General features: G+C 40.7%; 1 protein-coding gene across 6 annotated transcripts in view; it reads left to right on the top strand.

Annotated features, from left to right (window-relative positions):
• pan2 (poly(A) specific ribonuclease subunit PAN2) overlaps window positions 1-20,898 on the top strand; it is a 70,296-nt gene that overhangs the window by 32,684 nt on the left and 16,714 nt on the right. For all 6 annotated transcript variants that reach the window (XM_078534736.1, XM_078534733.1, XM_078534734.1 and 3 more), the window contains 7 exons: window positions 3,637-3,710; window positions 6,460-6,601; window positions 8,624-8,761; window positions 9,949-10,008; window positions 10,921-11,011; window positions 12,562-12,719; window positions 16,907-17,050. In XM_078534736.1, the coding sequence (XP_078390862.1) occupies window positions 3,637-3,710; window positions 6,460-6,601; window positions 8,624-8,761; window positions 9,949-10,008; window positions 10,921-11,011; window positions 12,562-12,719; window positions 16,907-17,050 (807 nt within the window). The remainder of the gene's footprint in view (window positions 1-3,636; window positions 3,711-6,459; window positions 6,602-8,623; window positions 8,762-9,948; window positions 10,009-10,920; window positions 11,012-12,561; window positions 12,720-16,906; window positions 17,051-20,898) is intronic.

Raw genomic sequence — 20,898 nt, 5'->3', positions numbered from 1 at the left:
ATGCTGATGACTGGCCCAAGATGATGATTTATCTGCCGCCTTAATTACTGAAATTTTACTTTGCCCATAACTCTTTCCCCATGCCCCCCCAAATGTTATTGACATCATCTGTTACGTTTGTATCTTCAGATCTAACTTCTATCAGTGAGTTTTGCTGCTTCAGTATACCTTGTATTGGACAGTACGTTGCGGCTATGCTGAATCCAAGACTGATAGTTCTGTGAGAGAAATGCCAGGTTCATTTCAGTAGTGGTCATTCATATCTATATAAAATATCTGGTCCTGTCATATGGCTATACTGGTAATGCTGTATCAGATCAAATTATTGTGCCAATCAGGTGGTACTTTAAAGACCAAATACCGGACTTAGCTTCTGGTTAAGTTAAATAGGAACAGGTGTAGGCAATACAGCCCCTTGATCCATTCAGTTAGATCATCGTTGATCTATACCTTTATATAGGTATATATCTATCACCGAATTGTTAGAATAATAGAATTGTTATGACGCAGAAGGAGGCCATTTGGCCCATCGTGTCTGCACCGGCTCTCTGAATGAGCAACACACCTAGTGGCATTCCCCTGTCTTCTCCCCATAACTCTGCATATCCTTATAAGATACAGTCTAATTCCCTTTTGAATGCTTCAATTGAACCAGCCTCCACCACACTCTCAGGCAGTGATTTCCAAACCCTGAGATAAAAACAAAAAGCTAAAAGCTACTGCGGATGCTGGAAATCCAAAACAAAACAAAAACAGAATTACCTGGAAAAACTCAGCAAGTCTGGCAGCATCGGCGGAGAAGAAATCAGTCAACGTTTCGAGCCCTAACCACTTGCTGCGTATAAAAGTTTCTCCTCATATCACTTTTGCTTTTTTTACTAATTACTTTAAATCTGTGCCTTCTCATTCTCGATCCTTTCAGGAGTGGAAATTTCTCCCCATCTACTCTGTCCAGACCCCTCATGATTTTGAATACTTGAAGTTCCTCATCCCTGGAACCATTCTTGTGAACCTTTTCTGCACCCTCTCTAATGCTTTCACATTCTTCCTCAAGTAAGGCACCCAGAACTGGCCGAACTAGTGACTTATACAAATTTAACATAACCTCCTTGCTCGTACTCTATCCCCCTATTAATAAAGCCCAGGATACTGTATGCTTTATGAACTGCTCTCTCAACGTGTCCTCCACCTTCAATGATTTACGCACATATACACCCAGGTCCCTCTGCTCCTTGTATCCCCCTTTAGAGTTGTACCCTTTGTTTTATATTGTCTCTCCATGTTCTTCCTACCAAAATGAATCACTTTACATTTCTCTGCATTGAACTTCATCTGCCAACTGTCCGCTCCTTCCACCAACTTGTCTATGTCCCTTTGAAGTTCTGCACTATCCTCCTTACAAAACTTGGAAGCATTGTGAACTGTATCATCTGCAGGGAAGATGTTGTGGTTGTTGGAGGTCAATCATCTCAGTTCCAGGACATCACTGCAGGAGTTCCTCAGCGTAGTGTCCTAGGCCTAACCATCTTCAGCTGCTTCATCAATGACCTACCTTCCATCATAAGGTCAGGAGTGGGGATGTTCGCTGGTGATTGAACAATGTTCAGCACCATTCGCGAAGACTCAGATACTGAAGCAGTCCGTGTTCAAATGCAGCTAGACTGGACAATATCCAGTGCTGACAAGTGGCAAGTAATGTTTGCGCCACACAAATGCCAGGCAATGACCATCCCTAACAAACTAGAATCTAACCATTGCTCCTTGACATTCAATGACATTATCATCACTGAATCCCCCACTATCAATATCCTGGGGGGTTTCCATTGACCAGAAACTGAACTGGACTAGCCATATAAATACTGTGGCTACAAGAGCAGGTCAGAGGCTAGGAATCCTGTGGCAAGTAACTCACCACCTGACTCCCCAAAGCCTGTCCACCATCTACAAGGCACAAGTCAGAAGTGTGATGGAATACTCTCCACTTGCCTGTATGAATGCAACTCCAACAACACCCAAGAAGCTTGACACCATCCAGGTCAAAGCAGCCTGGATGATTGGCACCCCTTCCACAAACATTCACTGCCTCCACCACTGATGCACAGTGGCAGCAGTGTGTACCATCTATAAGATGCACTGCAGAAACTCACCAAGGCTTCTTAGGCAGCACCTTCCAAACCCACGACGACTACCGCCTAGACCACTAGAATCTAGAAGGACAAGGGCAGCAGACACATGGGAACACCACCTCCTGGAAGTTCCCCTCCAAGCCACTCACCATCCTGACTTGAAAACATTGTTCCTTCACTGTCGCTGGGTTAAAATCCTGGAACTCCCTCCCAAACAGCACTGTGGATACACCTACACCACATGGACTGCAGCAATTCAAGAAGGCAGCTAACCACAACTTTCTCGAGGGCAATTAGGGATGGGCAATAAATGGTGGCCTAGCCAGCGATGCCCATATTCCCTAAATGAATTAAAAAAACATGAAGAAATCCAACTGGGAATTTGAAAGAAATTTCTTTACCCAAAGAGTGGTAAGAATGTGGAATTCACTATCACAGGGAGTGGTTGAAGTGAATAGTATAGATGCATTTTAGGGGAAAGTAAACAAGCATATGAGGGAGAAAGGAATAGATAATTATGATGGTAGATTTAGGTGAGAAAAAATGGCAGGAGGCTCGAGCGGAGCTTAAATACTGGCATGGACTGATTAGGCTGAATGGCCTGTTTCTGTGCTGTATATCCTACGTAGTACTATGCCATTTCAAATTTCCACTGTCCGAGCAGCCAGTCTTTGGGGAAAGAATTGCAGATTTTCACTACCCTTTGCCTGAATAAGTGCTTCTTGATTTCATGGCATAACAGCCTGGCTCTATTTTAGGATTATGTCACCATTTTCTAGATTTCTCCCACTAGAAGAAATAGTTTCTCTGGGACATTTATCCTATCAGATCTCTTCATTTTAAATGCCTTGATTAGATTTTCGCTCAACCTTCTAAACTCCAGGTAATATAAGCCCAGTTCAAGCAACCCACCCTCATTATTTAATCCTTTAAGCACTAGCGTCATGCAGTTGACTCTGCACTGTACCCTTTCCAAGTCCAATATACCTTTACTGAGATTCATTGTTACAAGGTGTGCACCTGCATTCTACAGAGCAGGAATGTTCTAGATTTGACCTGGTATGTGCTAAGTTAGCTTATCTTAGCCAGGGCAGCAGTAGGGGCACCACAATTTGTTTCTGCTACCTACCCTAGCTCAGGGGTACCATCAACCAAGGCTCCCACTCTGAATACTATGCAATGATCCCTGCTAGAAAATATATGTGAATGGCTGTCAGGTGAGAAGTGCCCTTCATGGCAAGTGGTTGTAGGTGGCTGTTGGATGAGAACAGGACAGGATTTGGCTGTGATGCCTTCTATGCATGCTAAATAGCATGTCAACTCACTGTATTGGGCCACATGAATAATGACTACTTAAATGAGATAGTGTACCAGGTACTCTGCATAAGTCAGAATTTTCAGGACAGGAGAAAATTGAGGCTGGGGACAGTTTAAATACAAATTTATGCTGGTGGCTTAAAGTGTTTGTGAGTATTGATATACTGTAGTGATGTACTTTATTTTGTGACAGTATGAATTGCACAACAAGATGAGGAAGGAAGATTTGGAAGCAATGAAAATGAAAGAAAATAACCCAACGGAATGGTAGGTTTGCTTCTTTTGGCCCTTTTCTATGTTTATGATGTAGCTCGGTTCAAATGCTTCTATTCAGCAACCTTGGGAAAATTGCACCTGTGCACAATTTTTTTCAATTTCAATCACAGGATTTAGGGCATCGCTGGCAAGGCCAGTATTTACTGCCCATCCCTAAGTGTTCTTGAGAAGGTGGTGGTGAGCCACTGTCTTGAGTATAACTGAGCAGTTCGCTAGGCTATTTCAGAGGGCAGTTCAGAATCAACCATGTTGCTGTGGGTCTGGAATCAATATAGGCCAGACTGGATAAGCACAGCAGCCTCCTTCCGTAAAGAACGTTAGTGAACTAGATGGGTTTTTACAACAATCCTGTGGTTTAATGGTCACCATTACGGCGCTAGTTTTTTTTATCCCAGACTTATTTAGTTAACTAAATTTAAATTCCCCAGCTACCATGGTGGGATTTGAACTCCTGTCTTTGGAATGTTTGTCCAGGCTTCTGGTTTGCTAGTCTAGTGACATAACCACAATGTTATTGTCCCCCAAAAGACTAAATGTCATAAGTGAGACCACCTCTTTGTGTTCAGTCCAAGAACATACATTAGGCAGGACTTTCCATGTGGGTTTCAGGATCCCCACTGTCAGGTTCAAATGGAGGTCAGAAGCCTACTGTGTCAGAAACAGTCACTCACCTGTGATTTTCCCTGAATTAGCCAGTTAGTGGTCAGAGGGAGGGATTGCCATCTAGTTAGGCACAGCGGCAGGCTCTTGGAGCTGGAAGACCAATAAGAAGCCTTCCTGCTTGGAAGCAGCAGCAGAATGCCCTTACAGATAAGTGACAAGATGGAGATGCCCTCTCTCCAAATTGTTGAAATCTGAAATATAAAAAGGCCTTTGCAGCTGGGCCACCAGCATGGGGAGGAGAAACCACTGTTGCAGCTGAACCCTGGCTGGAGCATTGGTCCCCTGGTCTGCCGCTGCGCTGCCCTGTTCCCTATCATCTGTGAGAACCTGGAGGCCAACTGGAAAATCCTCTGGGGGAAATGGCCTGTGGTGGAATGGAGCTGGGAAACTGGCACACCAGCTGGCAGCACAAAATTTGCACCTGTGCACCTCCATGCCTGCCTTAATTGGGGGCTAAAAGTTCAGCCTGTTGTCTCTGTCACTTGATCACAAGAAACAAGAATTCCTACCCCAATATATATGAATATAAACCCCCAATAATATATTTTAAAAAGTGCTTACAAATTGGGTGGAACATCAAAGATTGATAGCTGAGCTTAGACCTTTGTGCCTGTGATAATTTTGGTCTGTGCTCATAGTGAGCCAGATATCTCAATAAAGACAAGAACTAGGAAAATCTACCCTCCTGTTTTGAAAGAGCTTTGAGCCATTGATGTATAATCAGTCGGTTGTCACAACCCACGTTCCAATTAGTTCATCATACTGTAATACAAATAAATGATCCAGCCAATGGGAAATGATGTGCACAAAACCCCACTTTTTCTCCTCTTTGCCATGGTGAATTAATATTCTAACCTGTTATGCCACCAACCCGCCATAATTGTTTCTTTCTCCCAAAATCTGTCTTATGTAGAGTTTGTTAGACTTTACAAATGTACTTAGTTAAAAACTATACCTAATGGCTTTCAGAAGTTTTAGCATATACAGTGGATAGGAAACATTTAACAAAATAGTAATGGCATTGCCATCAAGAATTTTAGTGAATAGTGTTTGAGGATTGTGGAGCAATGTTTACATAGGATACATAGAACAGAAACGGGTCATTCGGCCCAACCGGTCCATGCTGGTGTTTATGTTCCACTTGAGCCTCTTCCCATCATAACCATCTATTCCCTTCTCCCTCAAAAGCCTGTCTAGTTCCCCCTTAAATAGATCTGTACTATTTGCTTCAACCACTCCCTGTGGTAGAGTGTTCTATATTCTTACTACCCCTCCTGTAATTTGTTGTAGTTCTCCTCAGTATTGACTATCCCTCCACCAATTTAGTGTCATCCACAAATTTAGAAATAGTATTTTTGATTCCAAAGTCCAAATCGTTGATGTAAATTGTGAACAGTAGTCCCAGCACTGAACTTTGTGGAAAACCACTTCCCACCTTCTGCCACTCTGTGATAACACGCTCTCAGGTGACTGGTTTTAATTATCTGAAGATTTCAGCTGCAACAGCAGACTGTTGATGAGTGTTCTGGTTGTCACTTTGCTCCAGAGAGCATAGTGCCTTTTAAACAAAACCAGCCAGCAATTCTCAACAGAACTGAGAACTGCACCTTCTGAATAAAACCAACCAGTATCTCTCACAAAGAACAGAGAGAATCTATGAAACTGTATCAGAATGAAGTTTTGAAAAAAAATTCCAGCTTTTATGGTCTCATACAAAGTTGTATCATTTTTTTATTTATCAAGTAAGCAGCCTTTTTCAAAAGGAAGAAAAGGTGGTTACTTCTCCAACCACTATTATATCTGAAACTGCACATAATTATGGTATAAATAAAATAGCCCATGGTTACCTTTACTTGTATGGTATTTATATAATTTGCAAAGCTGATGAAAGACTTTATCTGTCAATACACACAATTAGTACCTTATCCCACTTGTTTCCTGGGATGATCTATCACTTTGTAGACTTTTCTTCATTTAATTTCAAAGCATTTCCCAAATATCCCAACACCTAAAGGATAAAAACTGCTGACTTTCATCCTAACTGTTGACAGATAGTAATACAAAATTCCATTTGCAGGGAAGCACTTTGTAATGCAGAAGGCCTGAGCTTCTATACATCAATTGAGGAGCTGAAAAATATATGGATCCCATGTTCTATCAAGATGAAGCTCACTAAAAATAAAGAGCTGGAAGTCACAAACTGGACTGAAAATGAAGGCGTATGTAACTAAGTCTATGCTTTGATTCCTTGATGTATCTTTTCAAACCTTAAAGGATTGATTTCTGATGTCTGAATTTTTAGTGCAGTTCTGAAAGGTAATCAGAAATTAAATCAGGTGGTGGGACAGTGGATTCCTTGCTTAGTTTGAAAAATATGAAGGTGAGCTGCTGTACATGTTTTAATGGCCAATTACAGAGCACCTTGGTTGAGAAGTGGAAGTAGATTAAGTGCACATATTTTTCTAAAGGTGGGGTGGTTAGGGTCTTTTCACAACACATACAAAATGTACAAATTTGAGAGCCATAACCTAGAGGAAAGATTGTTTAAACAGAAAACTGTCTTGACTATTAAGTTTGTAGTTGATGGCCTGGTTAATTTTCCAGTTACAGAAATGTCTGCAGCATTGCTTTTTTCTTATAAATTATCATACAGTAGTAGGAAATTTGAGGAGTAAAACCATTGGCATTCAATTGTGGTTATGCAAGTAACTCACTTTTGCACAGTGAAGTTCATAGGCCGTATTGACTGGACAAACACTACAAGTACCTGCTACAGTTACTAGAGGGAGCTTTGCTACTTGCACAGCTTACTGCGATCCAATGTGGTAGAAGCCTGGTATCAGTGTGAATGTAATGTGGGTCTTTGTAATATACTGGAGGATTGGAATATGTTGTTCTCAACCCCTGTTCCTTTCTCCATCATGGCTAGTAAAATCTAATACAGCTTCAGTTTAATTATAATTGGTTTAATTATAACAGAGAGAGGCGGTGGCATAGTGGTGTTGTCACTGTACTGGTATTCCAGAGACCCAGGGTAATGCTCTGGGGAACAAAAACAGAAAATGCTGGAAAAACTCAGCAGGTCTGACAGCATCTGTGGAGAGAGAAAAACAAAGTTAACGTTTTGAGTCCATATGACCCTTCATCAGATCCTTCTTAATACACTGGAGGCTCGGGTTTGAATCCCACCATGACAGGTGGTGAAATTTGAATTCAATAAAAAAAAATCTGATGATGACCATGAAACCATTGTCAATTGTCGTGAAAACCCAACTGGCCCACTAATGTCCTTTAGGGAAGGAAATCTGCTGTCCTCACCTGGTCTGGCCTACATGTGACTCCAAACCCACAGCAATGTGGTTGACTCTTAAATGCCCTCTGAACAAGGGCAGTTAGGGATGGGAAATAAATGCTGGCTTAGCCAGCGACACCCACATCCCATGAACAAATAAAAAATGTTTTCCATTAATTTTACTTACTGCTACTTGTTGCACCCTGTTTAGAAATATTTTTCTGCATTCCTTCCCAGAGTTTCTTTAAAGGGATTGAAAGTACCTTGTGTTTAGTCCCTAGACAATGTATGTTTTGCATGTACTCCTTTGTTTCATATAGGAGTTAGTAACAATGCAGCTTAGAAATTAATTTATTTATAATCAGGATACTGGAAAAGAAGACTTAAATGGAACATTTCTATAATTATGATTTTCCATCTTTTAATACGAATTTAAAATGATTAAAATCCATTTTGAAAGAATAGCCAGACCTGACAAAGATAATAGATCGATTAGAGTTGAGCCTCAACCATGCTGTTGTGCAGATCTCTGCAAAGGGGACAGACACCAAAACCCCAGGACTGTGCCGAATAATTCACTTTGAGTGATCTGGGGGGAGGAGGAGGGAAGGGAAAAGATTTGGGAAACATTAATTTTAAAGATGAGTGGGAAATTACACATGGTTTCCAACATTCCAACTTTATAGTTTAACATTAACGGTGAGGTTTTATGTTAACAACATAAATCTACTTTGAAGAAATTTGTTTTTTGATGTTTTGAAATAATTAACATCAGAAAGCTGCTTTTACTTTTCAGGTTGATATAAAAAAAGTCAAATGCACCTATATTCAGTTTAGTGTTTATCCAGTATATTAATATCCAGTACTTTCAAACTATAACCGATTTGTAATGTAGAAGTCATTGAGCAGCCTAAGGCGGCTTACTGTTTCCTTTGGTTCTGTTCTGTAGCTGAGCCCTTCAGAAGATGAGGAGAACACTTATTTGTATGATCTAGTGGTGACAGTGGCCCACATTTTAGATCCTCGCACTGGTGGCAGTCTTGTGGCTCATATAAAGGTTGGGGAAACATATCATCAGCGGAAGGAGGTACAGTATGATTTAGGAATTTAGATCCAAACATATCTTGAAACTGACATATTTTAGTGTGTCAGTGGAATTATCAGGAGCAAAATGAGTTGAGGTGTTTTGTTGTAAAACTTAGAAAATTTTGTGGACAAAATTCTATCTACTTCATTTTCTAAATAAAACTTTTATCAAGCGTTCATAATCAAGGATTGTTATCAGTATCATTGAAAATATGTTTCTATAATTCATACATTAAAAAAGTGTCTGTTTGGTCTGGTTTGTACTTCAAATTATGCTGAATGGAATTGCAAGGAAACTTCTTCCAAACACTCATTCTTCCCCCAGTCATTACCCCACCTAAAAATTTTTGCTACCAAAAAATGTAGTCAGTTTTATTTTTATGGATGAGTATCTCAATTCATGGTGGTTATTTGAAAGAGTTAGTAAGATCTCCTTCCTTTTCTGCCACAATATTTATGCTGCCAGACGTTTTCTACACCTGTAATGAGAGTGGTCAGCTCTTACCTGTTGTAAGTGATGCTGTTACCTCAATTGTTTTATTAGAAGGGGAAAAAAAATCAAGTTTACAAAATGTAAAGCTATTAAGTACTGTAAGATGCATCATTCTTATGATCTTGGCAGATTATCAGTTGACCTTGTTGTAGCCAGTCTTGAAACTGCAGTCCACTGTCCTTCCAAAACGCTGGATAATGGAAGTAATGTCAAAACCCTATCATGTGAGATTTCAGTAAGCAGAGATGGGGATTTGCCAAATGGCAGTTGCCAATTGTGAGATGTGAGAGAAACATTCCATTTTTAAAAGTCATAGGTTGGTATTTGGCAAGGTTTTACCACTGAACCCCTATCACCACTTTAGACAATAGATTTCTTTCTTTATTTTAAATTTCTTTTTTTGTTAATTTTTTTCCTTGGACTCAAGTGTGCATCAAAGCATCACTGAGAGCATCCAATTCCTTTATTCATTGACTTACCAGCATACCCTTTCTATTGTATATTAATAATAACATTATTTGCAATAATTGCACTGTTTTCCTTTGGATAACTGACACTGTCTTTTGGAATTAGTACAGGGGTCCCTGGAAATGGTTGATATTTGCAAAGGTTTCCCCAATGCAGTAATGTTTGAAAACTGCTGTCTTAAGCCAGCATTTAACATGTGTATCTCATGCAGTACTTCTATGTTTCAGGGTGTCACTCACAAACAGTGGTATCTGTTTAATGACTTTCTCATAGAACCAGTTGACAAGGTAATAAATTATAGTTATTTTATCTTTTTATTGATGGTATTTTGAAATCATGTTGAGGGGGAAGGAAAAAGAAGGGCGAATTCTGCTGTCCTCTATTTGTAGCAAAATTTGAAATGCATTCTTCTTGAATGTTTTGCGATTTTGCCCTAAGTATAGATCAGAAATCTTTCTTCATAATAGGTCATGTACATACAGATTATAAATAATTATCTACCCCACCCCACCCAACCATCCACCCACATGTATGTTGGTGGTCTAGCCTAGTGGAAACAACAAACTGGCTATGTCAGTACTACTGCTAAGTGCCAATACAGTCATGAGCGACCCGTAACTCCACATAGTGCTGAGTTTCAGATTGTAATCACTGCAGGGGAATGTGAGTATAGCCAGCAAATCCAACATGCATCGAAAAGATCACTCTTACACAATTTCTAGTAATTTAGAGTAAGTAAGTTGGGGGAAGGGCAAAAGAGATGCATTCCCTCAGAACCAAAATGTATTTATGTTTATCAGCCCCAGCTATGACAAAGTGAACAAATAAGTGCAACACTGGATAGGCATCTTAGTGAACTTTGCCAGACTAATGGAATGCAGGTTTGTGCCCTGGTTCCATTTATAACAAGCTCCCACTATTAGTTAGCTGATTGGAAGTGGGAGGAGAAGGAGTTCAGATACAAAACAGAGGCTGACAGCTTCCCAGAGATGGAGAATCATTGTTAGGCATCACCTAGCAGAAGGTTATGGAGTAATGTTGGCAAGAGGCCTGTTGAGTACCTCACCTGATTAACCACTTCGACCAGAGTACCAGCACCTGTCACATGGGAATCTAAAGAGAATTCTTTTAAATGGGAGGCCAGTGAGAATTTTGTTGAAATTAGGACTTATTTAAAAATTGGCATTTTATTTTTGCAGTGTGAAGCTGTGCAGTTTGATTTAAGTTGGAAGATCCCCTGTATTCTATACTATGCTAGACGGAATCTGAATTCCAAGTACGACTTAACCAGTAGGTAACATTTATTGAATTATCGAATCATGAATTTCTGACTGGAGAAGCATAGGATTATCTGGAAGAAGCCCAAATTTACTCCACCCTCACTACAGCATTGTTTGGGTAATGCTTTGCATGCTGCAGTTAGCTGGTTGTCTCCTAACAGTACATGTATTAATGTGACAAGAGAAAGTGGGACTTCTTGCCTGGTAGCCATATAATACAGAGATGCTCTATGATGACTCAGTGGATAATGGCATTGTACAATGTAATGTTGAACTGCATAGACCAAAAATATCCCAAGTTTGATGACCAGTCTCTGCTGAGTTTGCTGACATCAACTAGGGCAGCAGAAGGGATTGCTACAAATGATTTAAGCACCTCTGGGCCAAAGAACTGGCAAATCACCCAGGGGTCCTCTCTGCTGATCACTATCCACTCATGAAGAATGACTACTTGGGTGAGGTACAGGAGGGCAGCCAGCTCATGTACAATTGTAGTCCAGACTGAGTTAGTGTATTCAGGGAAGAGGAGAGAAAACTGTTGAGGGGTGTGAGCGGTGGTGGGGAAACAGCACATGCTCTAAATTAAGGTTCCACCACCACCTTAGTTTTTAAAGAGAAACTTCTATGCTTAAAAATGTATTTTTCAGTAGTTTTAGTTGCAAACAAAGACCACGGACAACTATGGGTAGTGTCTGCTGAACTAATAGAGTAATCCAGTTTAAGGTGTTTCCTGTGATATGTTGTTGGTAGGGCAACATAACTGGTAGCTTGTGCTCTGTTTTTCCACAGTATATTTGGCTCATTCAACTTGCCACAGAATAATACTTAAAACAGATGTGCATCAGAGAGCCAGGATGTGCTGTATAACGGAGAAGTTTTTGTATTGCTAGTTGCTTAAAACGTTGGTGTTAGTTGGAGTTCTCTACCATCAGCAGCCATCAGCAGAAGGTTTTGGACACTTATTGGAGGATTTTGTTTGTAACTTATTTAAAAAGGACTGTTTTATTGATTTTTCTTAAATTGTTCTTCATTTTTTTCTCATCTTGACTTTTTCCATCCCTCCTTTATTAATATTACATATAATTTACATCACCAAAACAGGCCAATCAGTCCAACAGGTCTATGCTGATGACGTGTTAAATGCAGGTGGTTTTTCTGTTAAAACAATCAAATTTGTCCCTTGTCTCTGCCTAATTCATTCTGTGTTTTAAATGAAATACACTATTAAAAATTCCAGTATTTTGCTAAATAATAAATATCTATTAAGTGTGTCTCAACCAGCAATGATGTCATTTGAGCAGTGCACACAATTTGCTGCTCTGTTCTTGATGTGAGAAGCATGAAGCAGCCATTTTGTAAATGGCCAGAATGCTGGAGTCCAAAACCTGGCTGATTTGGTGGTGCTGTCATTTTTGCAATCCTTCCAATTTGAGAATATTTTTCTCATATGACTTGAGTTCAATTACCAATGTTTTCTAATCTCCAGTGCATACACTGGCCTGCTAATTACAAGTCTGTTTTATCAGTAATTAAATCATGACATTATTTTCCCCCTTTCAGTAAAGAATCCAATTGAAGCTAGTGTTTTGCTGGCAGAGGCGTCTCTTGCTAGAAAGCAGCGAAAATGTCACGCAACTTTCATCCCATTAATGCTGAATGAAATGCCCCAGCCCAGTGATTTAGTGGGCTTGGACGCAGAGTTTGTCACATTGAATCAGGTATGTACTAAACAACTTAAAAAAGGCAGTCAGTTTTGCAAACCTGTCTGGGGAAAGTGTCTCTCTTTTAGGTGCCATTAATATTTTTTATATAGCATTCCAATTTTACTTAGAATTTTCTCGTGACAAATTGACCACTTATCTGCCTTCCCTCATTCCTCTCCCCCAAGTCAAGAAGCTGAGCGTGTGGGCAATGAATTTTTCAAGTAACTATTAACGACACGAATGTTAGACACGTATAATTAAATAATATGGTCCTTGTAGAAATGTTCTACTGGTGGAATAGGGATACCCTTTTTTTTGTGGTTAAGGTGCGTTGTTTGGGCAGAGTACAAGAGCTTTAGTCCACATTTAGCCCATGTTATACCTGACCTGTAGCTGCTTGGTATTGGGTAACAAATATCCCATTTTTGAGCACTGAGTGTTATAACCCATGTGCTGGGAAAAGCCTTTTATTTTCATTTTTATGCGATGTCCCCTTTAAGACCAAAGTGGACTGGGGAGTATTCTGAAAAAGGGTTAATTGGTTTCCTGATTATGACATCACTGGATTTCAAGAAATGCCCATGTGATCTGAGGTTGCCATGGAGATGAACAGCTAAGAAGCAATGGGTAAATAGAAAGCTAATTACAGTGGAGTTGGGTCAGCCTGTGTTTTCTGTTTGGCCGTTCAGTATAAAGAGGAAACAGGTAAGGTTCTCTCCGAATGGAAAAGCTTTCTGTTTGGCTGTCATCGAACAGATCCTGGTGTTGAAATAGGCCTCTGAGAATAGGGCAGAGACTGTGTGTGTTATACAGTTGGAAAGAGCAGAGAGCTGAAGACAGGAAGGCCAACAGATTGTAAATTGGATAAGACCCGCTGTTTGTGTTGCCAGAGCCCACCAGACCATTTAAAGTGGTGGGAGAAGGGAGTCTCTGGGGATCCTGTGCTATCAGGACTGTTGTGACCCGAGTGAGAGAGGTTTTGTGGGCATGCACCTTGTTTTAGTGGTAATCGTGTCCAGGGACATTACATGGAACATGGCTGCTAGTGAATGCAACTGAAGGGCCAAGCTGGAAAGACTGAGAGATTGTACATGGTCCCACGTTTGTGCGGGAAGTAATGCGAGTGCTTTTAAATATGTAAGCTGTATCTTTGATGTATCAACTATTTAAAGTTGATACATCAAAGGTTTGAAATAACCTTCTCCTGTTAATTAATGGTTGAATTATGTTAATTTAGCCACTTGGTAATACAAAACTTGAGTATTGCTGTACAAAGAGACATGATGTTGAAGCTGTTTGTCTTGCATTCATCAGGACAGATGCAAGAATGCCAAATTTCAAAGGCAACAGCAAGTTAGCTCTGGTTGAGACGTTGCCATGGTAAATGCACCGGGGAACTCTTGTCCCCCATGCTTTTGGTCATTCAAAAAGATGCATTGCCTGGATGTATTCCTTTTGCCTGTAGAGGATAGGTCCCTGCATATGAATATCTGTAGCTTTTAGCAAGCATAAGTGAGCTACATTGTGAGCCTGACTGATAATCTTAGGAAGATAGGAACAGGAGTTGGCCATTCCGCCCGTCGAGCCTGCTCCACCATTCCATGGCTGATCATCTGCCTCAATGCCACATTCCCGCACTATCTCTGTAGCCCTTGATGACACTGGTCTCCAGAAATCTATCGGTTTCTGTCTTGAACATACTCATTGGGCTTCCACAGCCAGCCCTGTCGGGTCGGGAATTCCAAAGATTCACCACCCTCTAAGTAAAGAAATTTCTCCTCATCTCAGTCTTAAATGGCCTACCCCTTATCCTGAGATTATGTCCCCTGGTTTTAAACTCACCAGCCAGGGGAAACATCTTACCTACATCCACTCTGTCATACCCTGAAAGAATTTTGTAAGTTTCAACAGGGTCACCCGTCATTCTTCGAAAGTCTAGGGAATATAGACCCAGCCTCCTCAATCTCTCCTCATAGGACAACCCTGCCATCCCAGGGATTAATCTGGTGAACCTCTAATGCACTCCTATGTCAAGTATATCCTTCCTTAGATAAGGGGATCCAAACTATGCACAATACTCCGGGTGACTGTACCAAGACATCCTTACTCCTGTACTCAAATCCCCTCATGATGAACGCCAACATACCATTTGCCTTCCTAATTGCTTGCTGCACCTGCATGCTAGCTTTTAGTGACTCATGAACAAGGACACCCAGGTCCCTTTGGACACTGGCACTTCCCAACCTCTCACCATTTAAGAAATACTCTGCCTTCTTGTTTTTTTCTACCAAAGTGAATAACTTTACACTTATTCACATTATATTCCATCTGCCATGTTCTAGCCCATTCACTTAGCCTGTCTAAGTCCTCTTGAAGCCTCCTTGCATCCTCCTCACAACTTGCGTTCTCACTCAGTTTGGTGTATCATCAAATTTGGAAATATTACAATTGGTCCCCACACCCAAATCGTTTATATAGATTGTGAACAGCTGTGGACCTAGCACAGATCCTTGTGGCACCCCACTAACAACAGCCTGCCATCCTGAGAATGATCCGTTTATTCCTACTCTCTGCTTTCTAGTCTGCTAACCAATTCTCATTCCATACTAGTATATTTCTCCCAATCCCATGTGCTCTAATTTTATTTACTAACCTACTGTGTAGGACCTTATCAAAATCCTTCTGAAAATCCAAATACACCACATCTTACTGGTTCTCCTTTCTCTATGCTATAAGTCATATCCTCAAAAAAAACTCCTAACAGGTTTTTCATACATGATTTCCCTTTCATAAATGCACATTGACTCTGCCCAATTCTAAATGTCCAGTTACCACATCCTTAATAATAGATTCTAACATTTTCCTTACTACTGACGTCAAACGAACAGGTCTGTAGTTCTCCATTCTCCCTCTTCCTCCCTTCTTAAATAGTGGGGTTATGTTTGCTGCATTTCAGTCTGCAGGAACCTTTCCAGAATCTAAATAATTTTGAAAGATAACCACTAATGCAACCACTATCTGGCCACCTCCTTCAACACTCTAGATCTTAAATTGGTTGTTAGTGTGATTCTTAGCACGCTGCCCAATCACGGAATCACATCTAATGTTAGACATTATGTTCTGAGTTTTGCATGCATGGGCTGATTGGGTACGGTCAGTACTTTGTCTATTGTGAACAGCCGAAGGGACACGCTATTTGATATGATCTGCCAATCGTTGGGATGTACGGCCTACGTACCAGGCATCACACCGGCACTGAAATTCATATACCACATTACTCATCTGTGCGGTAAGCAGCACGTCTTTTTGGCTTGACGGCAGCATCCTGTTAGTGGAAAAACCACTTGTTTTGCCACTGCATAATAGCAGTGTGAAATGACTAGCTTCACCTGTTGCACAAATTTTGAGCTACTTTATCCTTTCAGGATAACTTGAGGTAGACTGGAAAATTTCAAGGTCTGAAAGTGGCGGTCTTAGGCTCATTCATGAGTATGCATGATAGACAGCAAGCAATGATCTGATCAGGATAGCATTTGCAGGGACCTGTCCTCCACAGGCAAAAGGAATATGTCCAGACATTGCACCTTTTTTGAATAAACAAAAGCATGGGGGACAATAACTCCCTGGAGCATTTGCCATGGCAGCATCTTGACCAATCAGAGCCGACTTGCCAACCAACCAGCACCCCTTTTCTCTTTGTTGTTCCCTTTGAAACTTGGCATTCTTGCATCTGTCCTGGTGAGTACAGGACAAAAAGCTTTGACAGCATGACTCATCTTTCAGCAATACTATGTTGATTTTAGTTGGTTTGTTACAGTAAAAGTTTCAAAAAGTGAAACCTTGTCCAGCAGTTTTCTTTCCATTGGCGTCGTGGGGATTCCTGTCTCTACAGGGATTGGAACTTGATTATATTCTAGTGAATGTTCCCTAGTGATGTTAAATAAGATTTTTAAACATTTTTAAGATGGTTTATTATTTGGCTTTTAAGATAATTCCTATTAATCAAACTAGTGCAGATTATGTATAATTGGGAGTATGACTCTTAAAAAGAAATTCAGAATAGAACAATCCACTATAAGTATGTAAATCTTGTGGTCATCTCTGATTCCTGCCCAAAGTTAGATGACACTGTTTTATTTGCTGAAGTCACACATGGTTCATTTTGTTGGTTTGCGATGTCTTATACTACTTGATACTCACAGGAAGAGGCAGAGCTGCGTAGCGACGGAACAAAATCCACCATAAAACCCAGCCAAATGTCAGTCGCCAGAATCACATGTGTGCGAGGTCAGGGACCGAATGAAGGTGTTCCCTTCATTGACGATTACATCTCCACACAGGAACAGGTAATGTGATGCTCAAGATGGTTTTGATCTTACTGTCTAATTTGGATAACCTGTATTTTTAAGTTAATGTATAGAAGTATGTTATTTATATTACTAATATAAATTATTAGAGCATTGAAATTAATCTATTGTCAGACACTGTACTCTCAGTAATAAAAACAGAAAGTTCTGGAAAAACTCAGCAGGTCTGGTAGCATCTGTGGAGACTGAAACCGAGTTAAGCTTTTCGAGTCCAAAATGACTCCTCTTTGGACTCGAAACATTAAGTCTGTTTCTCTCTCCACAGATGCTGCCACACCTGCTGAGTTTTTCCAGCACTTTGTTTTTTTTTCAAATCTCCAGCATCCATAGTGTATTGCTTTTATTTTACTGTATTCTCAGCTTTCAGCCACTATGCTGGTATTAATTTCTTTTGGCTAAGCAGAGAGGCACCAAGTAAAGATCAAACATCTTTACAGGAGGGGAAGTCCAGCCAGCTCAGTGTGGCACCAACATAGACCTAGCAGCATGTTGGCCACCCTCCTTTTCAGCTCCAGGATTTGCAGTGTATAGGAAGAAGAAAGTATCTTTTCTGTTGATTAAATGTCACAGAATCATAGAATGGTTATAGCACAGGAGGAGATCGTTCGGCTCATTGTGTCCATGCCGGCTCTCTGCAAGAGCAACTCAGCTAGTCCCATTTCCCTGTAGTCCCTCAAACCTTTTCTCTTCAGACAATTAACCAATTCATTTTTTAAAGCCACGATTGACTCTGCCTCCACCACACTCTTAGACAAAGCATTCCACATCCTAACCACTCACTGCATGAAAAATATTTTTCCTCATGTCACCTGTCGTTCTTTTGCCATTCACCTTAAATCAGTATTCTCTGGTTCTTGACCCTTCTGCTGATGGGAGCAATTTCTCCCTTTCTAGTCTGTACAGACCACTCACGATTTTGAACACATCTATCAAATCTGCGCTCTCTTCTTTTCTAAGGCGAACAGCCACGGCTTCTCTAATCTATCCTTGTAATTGACCCCTAATCCCCGGAACCATTCTTACAAATGTTTTCTGCACCCGCTTGAATGCCATTACATCCTTCCTAAAGTGTGGTGCCCAGAATTGGGGACATTATTCCAGTTGTGGCCAAACCAGTGTTTTATAATGGTTCACCTACTTGCTTTTGTACTCTATGCCTCCCCACTTAATGTTGACTCACTTTATGTTGTTTCACTTTAACATTGGATATATTGACACTACTTTATTAACACTTAACGTCGTTTGCTACAGACCTCCTCTTCTGTGGCCTGCCTTCTAACATGACTTTCCCCCAGCGCTTCCGCCCTCAACCTCAGTCCTTCTTCCCCCACTCCTGGCCTTCCCTCCCAGACTTGCCTTTCGGGCCTTGGCTCCCATCCTCTGTCTTTACCTTAGTCCGGGCTCTTGTTCTTCAGCTGCTCCCTTCTTCTGGCTCCCCTCTGAACTTGCACTGAAGACCTGGGCCCTATCTAGTGGCAGAAGTTGGTTTGTGCAAGTAATCCTGGGACTTCAGCTGCTACCTGCACTGACCAAACTCTGCCATTAGTTGGAGCCTGGTCAATCTAAAAGTACTGTTCTGTAGGTGAGTGTAATTTTTAAAAACATTTTGCATTTATTGTATATTGTATTTCTTTTACTGTACATTTAGTGATGTATTTTATTTTGCAAGTTCTTTCAACTAGGAATGCATGGTGCTGCACATATATGGTACAGTGTTTCAACTTGTACATTGTTTTTTCTGGGTGAGAAATGTCTGAAGGAACCTAACTCTGGCTTTAGCATTGATTCCTATGGAAACCTATGATTCACTTAGTCATTTCACTTAAAATCGCAATTTTCAGGAATGCAACTTCAACTTTAAGTGAGGACTCCCTGTATTTATAAAACCTAGGATCCCGTATGCCTTATGAACCACTTTCTCAACCTGCACTGCTTCCTTCAATGATTTGTGCACATATACTCCCAGATCTCCCTGCTCCTGCACCCCTTTTAGAATTGTATCCTTCATTTTATTGTTGCTTCTCCACTTCCTCCTCCCAAAATGTATCATTTCCTACTCTCTGCATTAAATTTTATCTGTCACATATTTGTCCATTCCACTAGCTTACCTATGTCCTCTTCACACCTGTCTCTGTCCTTCTCACACTTGTGCCCTGCACACCCTCATCTGCGTCATTAATGTGGATCAAGAAAGGCAGTGGTCCTAATACTGACACCTGGAGAACCCCACTAAATACTTTCTTCCAGTCTGAAAAACAACCATTCACCACTACTGTCTGTTTGCTATCAATCAGCCAACTTCATATCCATACTGCTACTGTCCCTTTTATTCCATGGGCTTTAACTTTGATAAAGTGACACACACAGGCTTGTCAGCAAACACCTTTTGGAAGTCCATATACACCACATCAACTGTATTACCCTCATCAACTCTAGCTGTTATGTCATTAAAAACTCAATCAAGTTAGATAAGTAAAATCTACCCTCAACAAATTCATTTCCTTAATTGATCTACGTTTCACATTTGTCCAAGTGACTTAATTTTGTCCCACATATTTGTTTGTATAGGGGTAATATATTAGCTTGGATAGAGGATTGGCTAACCAACAAAAAGCAGAGAGTCGGGATAAATAGGCCTTTTTCTGGATGGCAAGCTATAACTAGTGGGGTGCCACAGGGTTCGGTCCTTGGACCCCAACTATTTACAATCTATATAAATAACTTGAATTCAGGGATAGAAGGTACTATAGCTAAATTTGCAGATGACACCAAAATTGGTGGGAAAGTAAGTTGTAATGAAGAAATAAGAAATTTACAAATGGATATGGACAGGTTAGGTGAATGGGCCAAAATTTAGCAGATGGAGTTTAACGTGGATAAGTGTGAGGTTATCCATTTTGGACGGAAGAATAAACAGGCGACTTATTATTTAAATGGAGAGAAACTTCAGAATGCTTCAGTTTAGAGGGATCTGGGTGTCCTCGTGCATGAATCACTGAAAGCTAGTATGCAGGTACAGCAGGTAATAAGGAAGCAAATGGAATTTTGGCATTTATTGCTAAAGGGATAGAGTATAAAAATAGGGAAGTGTTGTTGCAACTGTACAAGGCATTGGTGAGATTGCACCTGGAGTACTGTGCACAGTTTTGGTCGCCTTACTTGAGGAAGGATGTAGTTGCATTGGAGGTGGTTCAGAGGAGGTTCACTAGATTGATTCCAGAGATGCGGGGCTTGTCTTGAGGAGAGATTGAGCAGTTTAGGCCTATACTCGCTAGAGTTTAGAAGGATGAGAGGAGATCTAATTGAGGTATATAAGATGCTAAAGGGTATAGACAAAGTAGACATGGAGTAGATGTTTCCCATTGTGGGGCATTCTAGAATGAGAGGCCATAGTTTTAGGCTAAGGGGTGGTAGATTTAAATCAGAGATGAGGAAGAATTACTTTTCTCAAAGGGTCGTGAATCTGTGAAATTCACTACCTCAGGGTGCAATGGATGCCAGGACGCTGAATAAATTTAAGGAGGAGATAGACGGATTTTTAATTAGTAACATGTTGAAAGGTTATGGGGAGAGGGTGGGAAATTGGAGTTGAGGCCGAAATGAGATCAGCCATGATCGTATTGAATGGCGGGGCAGGCTCGAGGGGCTGAATTGCCTACTCCTGCTCCTAGTTTTTATGTTTCTGAAAGCTTTCCTACCGCTGAGTTAAACTGACCGCCCTGTAGTTGCTGGGCTTATTCTTACACCCTTTCTTGAACAAGGGTGTAACATTTGCCATTCTCCAGTCCTCTGGTACCACCTGGTATCCAAGAGGGATTGGAGAATGG

Source organism: Cetorhinus maximus, chromosome X (assembly GCF_964194155.1).
Source record: "Cetorhinus maximus chromosome X, sCetMax3.hap1.1, whole genome shotgun sequence".
In the NCBI taxonomy this organism is placed as follows: domain Eukaryota; kingdom Metazoa; phylum Chordata; class Chondrichthyes; order Lamniformes; family Cetorhinidae; genus Cetorhinus; species Cetorhinus maximus.
Note: the sequence above shows the minus strand (reverse complement) of the source record. Positions and strands in the feature narration are given on the sequence as shown.